This window comes from Buteo buteo, chromosome 21 (genome assembly GCF_964188355.1).
Source record: "Buteo buteo chromosome 21, bButBut1.hap1.1, whole genome shotgun sequence".
In the NCBI taxonomy this organism is placed as follows: Eukaryota; Metazoa; Chordata; class Aves; order Accipitriformes; family Accipitridae; genus Buteo; species Buteo buteo.
The window spans coordinates 22,693,571-22,709,438 of record NC_134191.1 but is presented as its reverse complement, the minus strand read 5'-3'; the positions used below and the strand labels follow the sequence as shown (position 1 = coordinate 22,709,438).

General features: G+C 53.2%; 1 protein-coding gene and 1 non-coding gene across 2 annotated transcripts; one reads left to right on the top strand and one right to left on the bottom strand.

Moving 5' to 3' along the window:
• Nucleotides 1-6,951: 6,951 nt before the first annotated feature.
• On the top strand, nucleotides 6,952-7,036 carry LOC142042991 (small nucleolar RNA SNORD45). The gene has a single exon (XR_012653908.1). It is a non-coding gene; the product is annotated as a small nucleolar RNA SNORD45 (small nucleolar RNA).
• Nucleotides 7,037-9,316: 2,280 nt separating this feature from the next.
• LOC142042929 (E3 ubiquitin-protein ligase PHF7-like) lies at nucleotides 9,317-12,247 on the bottom strand. The gene is given in 10 exon segments (XM_075053514.1): nucleotides 9,317-9,951; nucleotides 10,135-10,250; nucleotides 10,403-10,516; nucleotides 10,740-10,873; nucleotides 10,875-10,929; nucleotides 10,931-11,098; nucleotides 11,182-11,306; nucleotides 11,586-11,687; nucleotides 11,780-11,871; nucleotides 12,205-12,247. Coding segments are annotated over 10 exon segments (1,584 nt in total).
• Between the last annotated feature and the right edge of the window lie 3,621 nt (nucleotides 12,248-15,868).

Genomic DNA, 15,868 nt, shown 5'->3' with positions numbered 1-15,868 from the left:
GGGTTTTAACCATGAATAAATCTTAAAAAAAATTATGTCATCTGCAATAATGTATTCACAATATTTTCATTCTAATTAATTAATTAAAGTGTTAGAGAGGGAATAGTTGCATAAGAAAATCTTTGTAGTTTTGACTTCTTTAAAAATAAAATCACTCATTCATGATGTAATAATTACTAAGAAGTAGAAAATGATCTAATGTGCATTCTTCTGTATCAAACTGGCTTTCATTTTTAATCATAAATGCTGCCATTCTTAGCTCTTGAATAATTACAGTTTACATCAAGCTGCCTAGGGGATGTACTCAGCCTTGGGGAAGGAAAACAGATCACTTCGTTGTTCTCTTTTCAAAGGCCAGACCAAAATTCTTGCACCCATAGTAGGAAAGGTATTGAGAACCTCATCACATAAATGCAGCAGTGCTTCTCCCTGTGTCTTTGGCATTGCTGCTTTGCATCCTTCTGTGGCAAATTGACAACTCTTACAGCCACTCATTAATAGAAGAAGTGAATGGGATTTTTCAGCTTCCTTGCCAGACCTCTGGCATGCAGGCAAAAAAAAGAAGTCAAAGAAGATAGACCACAACATTTGGTGCAAGAGCTAGAAATGCATGCAATTACTTTGTCAGTATTGGCATTGTAAGATTTTCAAGGCATGTGAAGTAGCAGTATAGTTAAACGCTGCTATTCAGTTCAGTATAGTGAAGAAGTAGTGCCAGTGCTTATTTGGAAGTTGATCTTGGTCATGAAATTGTTATCTGTTTCAGTGACACTAGATTTTAGAACTAAGAGATAAGTATGGCTCACAATACGAAAAAAGAGGGTTTTTTTTTTGAATCCTCTTGCACTGTAGATGAAAGGCCACATACTTTAAAAGTCCAGAAAAAGTCCTTGGTGTGTTCAGTTCTTCAGATGAACGTTAGCCCTTAGGAAATAGGAACATGTGCTGTAAGTCTGTATCATTAGCTACACAAGTAGTAAATGCATATTACTCTTAAAGACTGATGAGCTCATTACATTATCATAAGTCAGTAGGTGCATACAGGTTAAAAATCACTGCAGTTGATCTACAGCTATTGCTGACAACTCCCAACTGCTAATGACACCATGCTAGAGAATGTGTCCACCAGAATAAATTTACCTGCTTGTGATGTTTGATAGCTGAGTTTCTTATCCATGACCTCTAAACCCATTCCACCCTGTTTTGCTTGTAAGCACTTACTGAAGACACTGATGCAAAAAGGAAGATATGAAGGAAACAAATGTTCAAAGTTTAGCTTAATTATTTTTAGCTCTAAACGAAAACCATTATGTTAACTTCGCATACACTTTTTTCTGGAAAGGGTGACTGGGCTTTTAATACAGTTTCTTCTTTCTTTAACTTTTAAGATGCTGTTAACATCCTGCAGGAGTTGATAGTTCTGCTCATCAGAAATATCAGAGCTACTATGTGGCAGGGTGAATTAGTCCTTGTGAGATGTTTCGTGTTTTCCAGCTTTACTGTTTTCAGGACCAAATTACTTACCAGAAGCAAGCTCGGTGCCTCTGAGTTGCAGATAAATAAGAAGCTTTTACCTTACAATTTTTAACCTTTTCAGGTTCTGAACTGCACAGAGAGCATTTCCATAAAAACCTCTCTTCCATATCTGGTCCAAACTTTATCTATAGGTACCTGCTGTTTAAAAATTATGTCCTTTTATCAGTCCCATGTTCTTTTTAAAAGCTGTTGAGTACTTTACTTCAGTGTTTGCAAGGGTTCTGTGTCCTTTTGAAATTGTTTATCCAGTTATGACCAGTTGTGGTGATACAGAGAGATGTTGAGGTAGCGATGGTAAGAGACAGAAGTGGAAGCCTCAGCCAGCAAAATGAAAAATATGTATTTTATTGTGGTTTAATAACCTCTCTGAGTTGAGCCATTTTCTCTTCATGTAGACATCTTACATTTGAATCTTATACCTCTCTAGAGGTTCACAAATGTTAGGAAGTATAACTGATGTTTGGAGATATATTATTTGATGTCTGCCTTTCTTCACTGCCTACTCTTTCAAGAATTTCTTGTACATATGTGTCTTAGCTAATATAAATCTAAAGTCCTGTGTTTCATATGGTGTTACTGTTAGCTTGATATGGAAGTTTATACCAGCTGAATTTTGTTTGCCACACTTGTTGATTAAAAGCATGGCCAAGCACTTCTTAAAAAAAAAAAAAAAAGTATAACGGCAAATCTGGCACTGACATACAGGGAGAAGCAATGGAGGAGCTCTAATTCCCAAACTGCATATTGTGCTACAGAAATGAAGAGCAACTCTCCAGGGAAGACCCAACTAGTGCAAAACGATGTACTGTTCGCTTACGGACATCTCCCTCCAGTGCCAGTGCGTTAAAGGGAAAACACCTCTGGTATTACATAGACATGCATTTACTGGACTTGACAGAGCTGAGCTTTCGCTTTATGCCGTTTGATTCTGGGCTGTCTCATGGCCCTGAAGCAGCTTTGTCTCGAAACAGAACCATATTAACTGGGCAACTGCTTGTGCACGGTGGCATTACTTGTGGCTACATCCACTTCAGTTCCCATGGCGCGCATTGCAAATCAGCAGTGCCAGGCTGTCTGCTGGGAAGCAACTGGGCAACTTACTGCCATGAGATTCTCACAAGAAAAAAGTCCTCACGTGCCTTCTAAATTGCAGTTATGCTGGTTTCAGTGTAAATCAGTAGGTGGTTGTCTCATCAGCCTCTTGGCGATGGACAGAAACAGTTCAAACTGCCTGGCTGCCTTGGGATTCTCCAGAGCACAGCCCAGCGATGTGCTGGTTAATGACTGGGGCTTCCAGCTGCTGTCGCAGTGGATACAGAATGCCCAGGCTGAATTTCTTATTTTCCTTATATTTTTACATAGGAAAATACTTCATAGCAACTTTGCTTCTGAAAAATACCAAATGTAATCTGAATAAATTATTTCTAACGTACTCTTACTATTAAGCAGAATTCTGCTCCAAAACTAAATAATCTTGAACACTAAAAAAGGAGCCCAACTTGATGTCTTTCAACTCTAGAAAGGCTTTCTTTAGCCTGTTAACTTTTTTAATGCCCACATAATGTTTCTTTGAACATAATCTGTCTTGTGTCCCAAGGCAATCGTGCTTAATGTTCAGCAACAAAGTAAATTTCACATGTTAAAATCACAGCCTAATCAGGTATAGCTGGCATGTGATAGATGGGAGACAGCGTACAACATGCTAAAGTCATAGTAATGGTTTTAGCATGTGTTAATATTTAGTGAGTTTTAGTTGCTTGTTTGGTAGGAGAACAGCATGCTCCTAATTTATTTATCATAGGTTTGTTGACAATTTCTGGTATGGATTCATTCTTTGCTTCTGTTTCTCAGCTTCCCCATAAACAAAGCATTACCTGTCTTAAAAATCAGGACATTTTTGGGTGCTACCAAACCTCTTCATGTTGTATTTTTCAGAGATGAAATGGATAGAGGGATTGCACTAGGCTTTTGTGTTGAGAGAAGTATTTCAGCTATTATCTGATCAATAAGACAACTTATAAATCATCTTTGCTGGAGGAGACTAACATTATTCAAACAGACATGCTATACTTGCTATTTCATAGAATCATTTAGGTTGGAAAAGACCTTCAAGATCATCAAGTCCAACCATCAGCCATGCACACTAAACCATGTTCTGGAGTGCCTTTTCTACAGGCTTTTTGAATACCTCCAGGGATGGTGACTCAACCACTTCCCTGGGCAGCCTGTTCCAATGTCTGACAACCCTTTCAGTGAAGAAATTTTTCCTAATGCCCAGTCTAAATCTCCCCTGGTGCAACTTGAGGCCATTTCTTCTCGTCCTATCTCCAGCCACCTGACAGCAGAGACCAGCACCCACCTCACTACAACCTCCTTTCAGGTAGCTGTAGAGAGCGACAAGGTCTCCCCGAAGCCTCCTTTTCTCCAGACTAAACAGCCCCAGCTCCCTCAGCCGCTCCTCGTAAGACTTGTGCTCCAGGCCCCTCACCAGCTTGGTTGCCCTTCTCTGGACACGCTCCAGCATCTCCATGTCTTTCCTGTAGTGAGGGGCCCAAAACCGAACGCAGGACTCGAGGTGCGGCCTCACCAGTGCCGAGTACAGGGGAACGATCACCTCCCTGCTCCTGCTGGCCACACTATTTCTGATACAGGCCGGGATGCCATTGGCCTTCTTGGCCACCTGGGCACACTGCTGGCTCATATTCAGCCGGCCGTCAACCAGCATCCCCAGGTCTTCTTCTGCCGGGCAGCTTTCCAGCCACTCTTCCCCAAGCCTGTAGCGCTGCGTGGGGTTGTTGTGACCGAAGCGCAGGACCCGGCACTTGGCCTCGTTGAACCTCATACAATTGGCCTCGGCCCATCGATCCAGCCTGTCCAGATCTCTCTGTAGAGCCTTCCTACCCTCAGGCAGACCAACCCTCCCTCCCAACTTGGTGTTGTCGTCAAACATGCTGAGGGTGCGCTCCATCCCCTCATGCAGATGGTTGATAAAGTTATTAAACAGAACCGGCCGCAATACTGAGCCCTGGGGAACACCACATGTGACCCACATTTTCTCCTGCCTCCAGGGTTTGCCAGCTTTCTATCAGCCACAGCTTTGCCAGATTCCCACTCGAGGTGACTGGAGGCAGTTTTGCTCCTGCCCCACTTGGCTTATGTAGTTTTGGGCTGTCCCCACTCGGGACATCTGGTATAAGCCCTTGTTCCCACTCAAAACATAGCCCCATGCCAGCTACCGTGAAGAAAATTAACTCTATCCCGGCCCAAACCAGCACACCTCCCCTGTAAAAGAGAGGGGTTTGATGCCAGGGCAAACGACAATTTGCCGACTTGGCAGAGCACGGCTGCCCTGAGATGTCTCAGGAGAGGCAGGCTGGGCTAAAGCTTCTCTCCTCCTCCTCCTCTCCGGGTTCTGTGGTCTAGCGGAGCAGCTGGGGCTTTGCCGCAAGGACACCCTGGGTCCCGGTCTGCTGTCCTGCAGGCAGCAGCGCAAGCCAGGAATGACACTGTCTGCTCAGCACACTCTGGGTGTTCTCCACGGGAAGGACAGCATGGGACTGGGCTTGTTGTTCCAGCTTTATTAAAAAAAAAAAATTTATTAAAATACAGCTGTTTCCCAGAGGAGGATTTCACTTCTTCAGGGCTCACCAGGGGCCAGCAGCAGAGTGACGGCAGGCTCCATTCTGATCTTGGCATCTCTCTTCTCAGGATGAAGATGGCCTCCGCTGCGAGAGTCCTGACCGAGAGTTCAGGGTCTTTCGCCAAGGGCAGAAGGGCTGCAAGAGAAGGAAGCAGAGCAGACATGACCCCCCACTGCCTGCAGAGACCCCCAGGAGTCCCCTCCAGACCATGGCACCCTGCCCAGGCCCCGTCCCCTGCCCCACCAGCCCCTCCTCGCCGTCGCAGATATCCCGCAGCTTCTGCCTGCTCAGGTTCCTCGGGTGCCATGCGGCAAGACCTTGCTGCCAATGCGGTGGTGGGGACTGGGGCCAGGCTGGCAGAAGAGGGGCCCTGGGGACTGTGGCCCACCGATGAACCTGATGGCCACCTCTGGCAAGATGGCTTGAGTGTCCCGCAGGTACGTCAGGCTCTGCCAGAGGTCTTCTTCCACCCTCTTCTTGTCGTGCACTAACTAGAGAGCACAAGGGCGCAGGGACTGGTACGGACCCTCCCAAGTTGGCCGGACCAGTACCTCCTCCCAGTACCCCCTTCCCGCTGGCGATTCCTGTCTCCCAGCCAGAGCTGGGAGAGGTTCAGACAGCCGCAGGCAGTGGGGGCCCGGGCATGCTGAGACCCCCTCTTTCATATTGCTAGGGCCCATGTGAGTCAGCATTTCCAAAGGGCCGTTTTTAAAGCCTGAAACCCAGGATTTTGGCCCTAAAACGGGGCTTTGGACCCTACAGCTGGGTCTTTGGATGCTCATTATATGCCTCGGACATTAAGGAAATGAGGCTTTGAGCCCTAAGTGAGGAGTTTGTACCTTAAAATGAGGGTTGGCACCCTACAATTGAAGTCTTTCAATCCTCGAATCAAAGCTTTGGACCCTAAGCCTGAGGCTTTGGGACCTAAGCCTGAGGCTTTGAGCCCTAAAAGTGGGCTTTTGACCCTCCGAATGAGGGTTTGGACACTCCAGATGCAGCTTGCACCCTGAAAATCCCTGTCTGGATGCTAAAAAAGAGGCTTTGGACCCTGAAAATGAGACAATGCAAACTAACACTGAGCCTCTGCACCCTAAAAGTGAAGGTGTTGGAAACTAAAGTGAGGCTTTGGAAGGCAAAACTAAGAGTTTGGAAAGTAAAAATAAGGCTTTGGAGTGTATAAATTCGGATTTAGACTCTACAAATGAGGCTGTGGTCCTTCCAGATCAGACTTTGGGGCTTAAAAATGATGCTCTGGGCCCTTAAAATGAGTCTCTGAACCTTAAACATGGAGCTTGGAACTAATAAATGAGTTTTTGTACTCCATATATGTGGGTCTGGGCCTTAAAAATGACTGTTTGCACCCCCAGAGGTAGGCTTTGGTCTTTTAAATTTATGCTTTTTGCCCTAACATTGAGGCTTGCATGATCAAAATAAGGGTTTACACTTGAAAAACTCAGGGTTGAATTTTAAAAAGGATGCTTTGTAAAGCACAAAATCGTACTTGTTCACCGTAGCTATCTCCATGGCAGGTTAAATTTCTCGCCGTCTATTCTGTGTTTTAGTTTCCTTCTCACGCAAACCATGGTGACAAACAGTACCCAAAAGGCTCTGGTGCTTCCAGACAGTGGCTTGATGGCTTGCGTAACCTACCTCTACCCCCATCCCACGGAACGTAGGAATGGTGTTACAAGTAAATAAGGTAGCGGCCTGCTTTAGGAAGAAAGTGTGTTGGACTTGAAAGCCTTGGGTAGGACAGGAGGAGCATGTCTTCTTGGGTCAGTGATGAGCCTTGGCATGTACTATGTGATCTAGAGTTGATGTCTGTCGCCACTTTAGCTCTAGAATTACTCTGAGACCCAGGGAGCTCCGGTTTCCTTAGGCTGTGACCTAAGGGAGTCGAGATAAAGACAGTTTAACAAGTGCCGGGAATAAAAAAGGAAACCAACTGATGTGACAGCAACCACCGACCACCTCTCACCAGCAGGCAGATGCCCAGCCATCTTGGTGCAGTGGCTGCCTTGGAAAGACTCCCCCAGTCGCGGTTTTCTTGCTGAGCATGACGCTCGCTACGTGGTATGGACCGTGGTACCCCTTCGGTCAGCTGGGGGCAGCTGTCTCTGCTGTGTCCCCTCCCAGCCAGCTCGCTGGGGCAGCAGAGTGAGAAACAGAGAAGACCTTGGTTCTGCATAAGCACTGCTCAGCAGTAGCTAAACATCGGTGTGCTGTCAGCGTTGAAAACAGCACCGTGCAGGGTGCGATGACAAAACAATTACCTGTATCCCAGCCAGGCCCAGTACAGAAACCCTTCTGTGCCCGCTCACGATTCTTATTCCTGTGAGAAACCCATGAAAAATAGGGCATTTGACTTATCGGGGAGAAATGTGAACACACTCCCGATCTCTGGCTGGCATCTCGCTTTACTTGCATGATCTAGAAGGTACACACAAGTCTACGCGGTTTCTTCTGCACCTTGGGAAAGGGCTCTCTTGCCTCGATTTCCAGGGAGAAACTCCCCAAAGCGGCACCACAGAGGTATTCCTAAACCTCGCTAACTGAGAGCCCCCAGCAGCAAATTCTGCTGACTAACACCGGGCCCGACTCACCCTCCCTAGGAGGAAGACCGTAGATTAAGGGATGCCTGGAAAATAGGACACGAAAAAGAAGTTCCAGGTGTTCAAAGCTACCTTCATATTATTAGGTCAGCCCAACAGTATAAGAACACAAGGCTGCCAGATTAAACCCAGGAATCACATCAGTTTTTCCCTCGTTGCATGTTTCTGCCGTGCAGACCTCGTCAAGGTCTGGCCCTGCCAGCTGGACGTCCCCAGCTCCCCATCAGCCGTATGATGCAACAGCCCATACGACAGGCGCCCGGAGCTCACGTCTTCCCAGTCACAGCAGGCAAGAGCAGAAGGACAAAGCGCTGCCACCGAGTTCTCTTTTGGACCCTCTGTACCTCCTTTCCTTCCTCTTTGTTGGCAGGAAAGCCCATCGGGTCTCCCAGCTTCCCCTGCCTTCCTCAGAGAGGACAGCTGCTCCCTACTGTAATGAAGCAACTCGCATGCTGCATCAAGGCCTGTCAGGAAGGCGCTCAATGCACACACCGTAAGACCACCTCTAGTTTGCCTGAAGAGCAGAGGGTGGTTCACATCTGTACAGCCAGCCCAGGGGATTCTCTTTGCGCTTTGGTCACCGTTATTCTTTGATTCAGCCTTCCAGCTCTGCGCCAACTTCCGCGGAGCTGATCAGCCGTCACTCTGCAACCACATCTCTTCTCCTTCCTGCACTAGAAAGGTACTTGCTGGTCTCCAACGGGAGGGAAGTCCTTTTGGATGACTGACATTTCCCAGGCCCCCTGTTACCTTGCCGTAGAGCACGTGTGGGTTTTTTGCTCTAAAGGGCGTCTGACGGGACTCAAGCCCTGAGTAACAGGTACTGCTCTGGCTCTCCTGAGCTCTGAGGAGCACGTTCCTGACCAGGTGTTTGCAGTCTCTCTTAAAAAGGATTTCTTGGCTTGTTCTGCAAGAAGGAAGCCTTCAGCTGGTGCAGCAGCAATCACGTCAGAGAACAGGACCCGGAGCTGGGGAACGGGAATGGCCTTTGGCTACTGTAGAAACACAAGCTGCAGAATTCTCCATGTCACAAAGACAGATGTGACACCGACCTCAACATTCCAAGAAAAGTAGCTTTGCCACTTTGCCCCAATTCTCACTCACCTGGGCAATGAGGATGGGAAATGGGTTATAGCCTTACCGAGAAGGAGACAGAGTTGAAGAGTGTCAAAAGTCGCTGGGGCCGGGGCGCGTCATTTTGGGGGGCGAGCCGTGAGGGCCGTGCCGGCTGCGGGGGGCACAGCCCACATTGCCGGAGATGGGCGGTGGTGCCGACTGGGCCGTGCCGGGCCACCCTCCCGGCGGCGGGGGCAGAGAGCCGAAGCCCACGGCCATGGCGCGGGGCAGCCGGCCAAGGCCAGCCCGCGAGGAGGGAGGTCTGGGGAAGGTGCTGCCAACCGCCAGGGAGAGGACAACGCTCTGGGCCCAGCCCCTACGGCTGCCCCCCAAGAAAGGGAGAGGTGGAGGAGGAGGAGGAAGCCGACGAATGAGCGTGCAATGTCCCAGCGCAGAGATTAACGGCCAACTTTATTGTGCGGGTGGAGGGGGATCAGGACCAGCGCTCGGGGATGGCGCACGGCTGGTCCCGTGGCGGCGTCCGGGCCGGCTGTAGGGATGTTGGGCCCGGCGTTGCAAGCGGGAGCGGTCTCGCATCCGCACGGGCCCAGGGGGGCTGGAGCTTCCGCTGCTCTCGAGCGCTGGGGAGCCAGAGGAGGACCCCGCTGGCAGCTGGCTGGCAGTGCTGGTGCTGCTGGTCTCGGGTGCCGGGGAGCTGTGGGACGGCCCCGGCGCCGCCTGGCTGGGGGTGCTGGTCTCAGCACTTGGTGCTGGCGCATGGCTCCTGTCACGGCGTCTTCTGGGCCGGCTGTAGGGGTGTTGGGCCCGGCGTTGCAAGCGGGAGTGGTCTCGCATCCGCACGGGCCCAGGGGGGCTGGAGCGGCTGCTGCCCTGAAGTGGCGGGGAGCCGCAGGACCGCGATGCTGCCTGGCTGGCGGTGCTGGGGCTGCTGGTCTCCGACGGTGGGGAGCCGCAGGAGGACCCTGCTGGCAGCTGGCTGGCGGTGCTGGGGCTGCTGGTCTCCGGTGCCGGAGACCTGAGCGATTGCCCCGATCCTGCCTGGCTGGCAGTGCTGGGCCCGGCGAGCTCCGAGCTGGCACTGGAGGCTGTAAGGGGAAGCAGGAAGGTCAAGGGCACGGCCCCCAGGCCCGGGGCAGGATAGGCCAGAGCGGTGCCCCCAGCCCTCCTAGAGCAGAGAGGCTCTGCCAGGCCCACCCTGGGCTCCCGCTGCCAGGCCTTGCCTGGCCCCTGGCCCCAGCCCAGGGGCAGCCGGGCGCTTTGCCTCTTACCGGTGCCCAGGCCAGCACACGCGTCGCACTCCCAGCTGTCCGTGCTGCTCAAGTCGGAGCAGCGTCTGTGGGTGCCCTCGGCAGCGCAGGAGCAGCACAGGAGCAGTTGCCAGGGCCTGGGGAAGCAAAGGGGTTCATGGCTGGGAGGACAAAGTGACCGCAGCACGGGATTGTCCGGCCGAGCTCTCGGTCTCGGTCCTTGCGCCTCGAGCCCTTGGCGAGACAGGGTTCCCGTACAGAGCCCCGGGGTGCAGCTTTGGCAACTTACCCCTCTTGCTCTGCCTGCTCCCTGCCTCCGGGACAAAGGCACTCCCTGGCATCGCAGCGGCTGTGCCTCTCGCCTAGCTCTGCGTATTGATGCCTGTTCTCCCATGACGGCAGTCTGATGGAGAAAGGAGAATGGATGAGCCCCTGCTGCCCCGGCATAAGGGAGATGCAGGGCGTCCCTGCTCGCCGCCCCCCCCCGCCTGTTTCCAGCTCCTCCGTGAAGCTGAAGCCCAGACTCGCGGGACAGCGGAGGGCCAGGAAGGACTGCTGGGGCAGCCCCTGGCGCGGCACAGCGCTTGCAGCCTCCTGTCTTGTGAGCCGGCCAGAAGGACACCAACCTGAAGGGGATTCGGATCCCCATGGTGAGCATGTCCGAGAGAAAGTGCTCCTTATCTCTACAGAGTGGGCACTGGAAGCAAGAAATGCCGGCGCACAGAGCCTGTCCCTGCAGGAGGAGAAACGTAAGAGGCACGAGTGAGGCCCTGGTGCTGCCGAGCGCCTGCCGTGCCCCGGGGACAAGTGAACGGTTCCTACCTGGATGCAGCCCCTGTGGAACCAGGCGTGTCTGCACGCTGGGCACACCATGGTGCCGTAGGACTTTCTCTCCTCCACAAGGTCCAGGCAGATGAGGCAGGTGGTGTTCTCCTCCGGAGCCGCCTCCACTGCCTGCTCTGGGCGGTGCTCCCAGCAGAAGGCCCTGGGGGCAAGAGGAAAGGGATGGGCGAGGTGAGAAGCGCTGGCTCCTTCCCCGGGTGGCAGCGAGGAGGGGAGAGGAGGTACCTGTACTGAAGAGCGAACTGGGTGACGCATCCACCCTCCACGGCACAGGGGAGATGGAAGCTGCGCTCGCAGCTGCTCCGCCAGCAGGAGATGGCGGCCCCGCTCTCGCCACAGACGAAGCAGTGCTGGAAAGAGCAGAGCAGCCCCCATCAGCGGCAGCCCCAGGGCCGCCACGGCCAGCCCCACGCCTCCGGGCAGGGCGCAGGATGTGGCCGCTGCTGGGTCACACCCCGCAGATGCGCCTGTCGGACGAGGCTCCTGTGCTGGAGCCTCTGTGGAGCTGCTGGGAGCAAGACTCCTGCCCCAGAGCCGGCCGGAAGGGCTGGGATTTCTTTCTCGGGTCCGGGCCAGGCTCCCGCAAACCTCTCCCGGCACAGATCTCCCCGGTCCTGTCAGGTGCTCACCTTCTGCGCTGCCCGCGCGATTGTACATTGAACATCCTCGGGGAGAAATCCCATGAGTCCTGCTTCCAAGTCCCCTTCCTGAAAAAGCCCGCTGGCAAAAAGCTGCAGCAGAGAAAAGAGGAGGAGCTGCTGCTGAGGAGAGCGTGGCAGGGACTGCCTGTCGGCAAGCTGGAGGGAGCCCCGGCGTAACTCACCAGGCAAAACTCGTGGGCACAGAGCCCTCGCTTCTCCAGTTTGTCCCCGCAGAGAGCCGGGTCAGCCTCTGCCCGGCGACACAGCAGGCATGCTGGAGGGGAGAGAGCAAACGCCACCGGGAATGAGCACCTCTGCGGGGCCGGGGGAAGCGTCCCTGAGGGATTGCCCCCAAGGGCCTGCTCTGCCCCTGCCGAGCTGGCTGATGGGCAGGGCTGGAGGCCTTGGAGAGGAAGGGGGCATTGCAGGCACGGGGGTCCCAGCAGGTGCCCACTGCCCAGCCTGGGCCCCGCTGGCTGAGGACAGGAGGGGCCCTGCCCCGGGGTGGTCGGGGAGCTCCTGCCTCCCCCTGCCACCGCTCTCGGCCCCACGCCGACCGCCCCGACGAGCCCTCTGCTACGCCGCGGGAGGGCTACTTTGCTCTCACCCTGCTCCATCGAGTCGGGGGCCTCCTGCTTCCTTGCGGACATGGCGCACGTCAACGGTGAGCGTTCGGAGAGTCCCTGTCCCAGCAGCGCCGGGCGTCTCCTCCAAATGCTCCTCTGCTGACTCTGAGGGAGAAGCGGGGCGCGGGCGAGGGAGAAGCCAGAGGCGGGTGAGCTTGCAGCACAGGCCCAGCGCCCCGAGGCCTGGGGCCCCCCTCCTCCCTCGGCAGCCCCGCACCAGCCCCGTCCCTCCCCTGCCCTCTCCTCACCTCACCAGGTCGCACTGACGGGCGGCCTGTGCCCAGCGCTCCTTTTTGTGGGCTTGCCCCCGCGGGTCACAGTGGCCACTGTGACATCAGCACCGCTGGCCCGCGTGCGCCCCGACGACGGGCAGGGACGCCCTCGGCCACCTGCCGCCCGCTCTGAGGCGGCCACCGCCTCACCGGGGTGGCTGCGAAGTGCCGAGGCGGGGGCCCGAGCCCTCGGCACCCACCTCACCGGGGCGGCTGAGGGAGCTGGGGCTGTTTCGTCTAGAGAAGAGGAGGCTGAGGGGAGACCTTGTCGCTCTCTACAACTACCTGAAGGGGGGTTGTGGTGAGGTGGGTGCTGGTCTCTTCTGTCAGGTGGCTGGAGATAGGACGAGAGGCAATGGCCTCAAGTTGCGGCAAGGGAGATTGCGGTCAGATATGAGGAAACATTTCTTTACTGAGAGGGTTGTCGGACATTGGAACAGGCTGCCCAGGGAAGTGGTTGAGTCACCATCCCTGGAGGTATTCAAAAAGCGAGTAGATGGGGGTGCTTCAGGACATGGTTTCATGGGCATGGTTGATGGTTGGACTTGAGGATCTTGAAGCTCTTTTCCAACCCAAAGGATTCTATGATTCTTTGATTCAGCCTTCCAGCTCTGCGCCAACTTCCGCGGAGCTGATCAGCCGTCACTCTGCAACCACATCTCTTCTCCTTCCTGCACTAGAAAGGTACTTGCTGGTCTCCAACGGGAGGGAAGTCCTTTTGGATGACTGACATTTCCCAGGCCCCCTGTTACCTTGCCGTAGAGCACGTGTGGGTTTTTTGCTCTAAAGGGCGTCTGACGGGACTCAAGCCCTGAGTAACAGGTACTGCCCTGGCTCTCCTGAGCTCTGAGGAGCGCGTTCCTGACCAGGTGTTTGCAGTCTCTCTTAAAAAGGATTTCTTGGCTTGTTCTGCAAGAAGGAAGCCTTCAGCTGGTGCAGCAGCAGTCACGTCGGAGAACAGGACCCGGAGCTGGGGAACGGGAATGGCCTTTGGCTACTGTAGAAACACAAGCTGCAGAATTCTTCATGTCACAAAGACAGTCGTGACACCGACCTCAACTTTCCAGGGAAAGGAGCTTTGCCACTTTGCCCCAATTCTCACTCACCTGGGCAATGAGGATGGGAAATGGGTTATAGGCTTGTCGAGAAGGAGGCAGAGTTGAAGCGTGTCAAAAGTCGCTGGGGCCGGGGCGCGTGATTTTGGGGGGCGAGCCGTGAGGGCCTGTCATGACCCAGACTGGACAGACCAGGGAGTCGTGTTGAATTCGAAATTCCCTCGGGCTAAATGAAGGTGAAACGACACCAAACGATCGGTTGAAGATTTTATTCATGACAGAAGCCAACTGAACTGGGGAGGCGTGGTAGTAGGTGGCAGGGTTTCTCACAACAGGAACTGGCATAAGACTACTTCTGTAAACCGTGTAACCATATACATCAACTGAGGGAATAAGGAGATCCCTCCCGTTGAGTCAGGAGGTTCAGAGCAGACCCCCTCGCTTTCCAGACTCCTCCTCAGAGAAGGGCCCAGGGGCGGCTGGACCCACTCTCAGTCTCAGACTTGGTCAACGGTTTCTCTTTTGAAACGGATGAGGTGTAGGGATTGTGGCAAAGGAAAGAGAGAAGAAGACAGAGAGAGAAAAAGGAAGAGAGAAAGATTTCACCGGTCCTGGGTCCAGCGTTGGTTCAGTCAGCCGAGGTGTCCGGTCAGCCGAGGGGTCCAGTCCTGGTGGGCTTCTCCGGTGGACAAGTTTCCTCTTGTCCTATCGCAAGTGACTTGATGGAAGAGACCAGCACCCACCTCACTACAACCTCCTTTCAGGTAGCTGTAGAGAGCGATAAGGTCTCCCGTCAGCCTCCTTTTCTCCAGACTAAACAGCCCCAGCTCCCTCAGCCGCTCCTCGTAAGACTTGTGCTCCAGGCCCCTCACCAGCTTGGTTGCCCTTCTCTGGACACGCTCCAGCATCTCCATGTCTTTTCTGTAGTGAGGGGCCCAAAACCGAACGCAGGACTCGAGGTGCGGCCTCACCAGTGCCGAGTACAGGGGAACGATCACCTCCCTGCTCCTGCTGGCCACACTATTTCTGATACAGGCCGGGATGCCATTGGCCTTCTTGGCCACCTGGGCACACTGCTGGCTCATATTCAGCCGGCCGTCAGCCAGCATCCCCAGGTCTTCTTCTGCCAGGCAGCTTTCCAGCCACTCTTCCCCAAGCCTGTAGCGCTGCGTGGGGTTGTTGTGACCGAAGCGCAGGACCCGGCACTTGGCCTCGTTGAACCTCATACGATTGGCCTCGGCCCATCGATCCAGCCTGTCCAGATCTCTCTGTAGAGCCTTCCTACCCTCAAGCAGATCAACCCTGCCTCCCAACTTGGTGTCATCTGTGAACTTGCTGAGGGTGCACTCCATCCCCTTGTCCAGATTGTTGATAAAGATATTAAACAGAACCGGCCCCAATACTGAGCCCTGGGGAACACCACATGTGACCAGCTGTCAGCTGGATTTAACTCCATTCACCACAACCCTTTGGGCTCGTCCATCCAGCCAATTTTTTACCCAGAGAAGAGTACACTTCTCCAAGCCATGAACCGCCAGCTTCTCAAGGAGTGTGCCATGAGAGACAGTGTCAAAGGCCTTGCTGAAGTCGAGGTAGATAACATCCACAGCCTTTCCCTCATCCACTGGGTGGGTCACCTGGTCATAGAAGGAGATCAGGTTGGTCAAGCAGGACCTGCCTTTCGTAAACCCATGCTGATTGGGCCTGATGCCCTGTTTGTCCTGCACATGCCATGTAAGTGCACTCGAGACAAACCCTTCCATAATCTTCCCTGGTACCAAGGTCAAGCTGACAGGCCCGTAGTTCCCCGGATCTTCCCTCTGACCCTTCTTGTAAATGGGCGTCACACATTCTTTTAGCAGAATTCCTAGTGCAGTTTCTAAAGCAATTTTGGGTTTTTTTTGCATGTTGTGTGCAAAATAATCAGGCTGTAGAGTCAGTATTAATTGCTAAATTTAGGGTGCAAGTATGGTAGCTTTTTGAGTCTACTAGGCAGCCTTAGTGGGTAAATAGCTGCTTTTGCAGAAAAAATGGATGCTCCTTTCAGAATGATCATAGGAAGGAAAAAGGAGCTAATTCAAGTTGAGTCATTACAGGTGTACTGTAGGGGTCGGCGTTCGGAAGATCTCGCTATGTCACGGAAAGTTAGAGGGTTAGTCGCAGCCTTGTGATGTACCTGTAACCCCACCTCCCCTTGTTAGTATAAAAGGAATTAACTGTGCAATAAAAGGCGGAAGTTGGCGTTCACACTGTGTGTGTTATCTGTCTCTTTCCCTGGTCCGGGCTGACCAGTGATCTAAGCGTGGCACCTTGATATG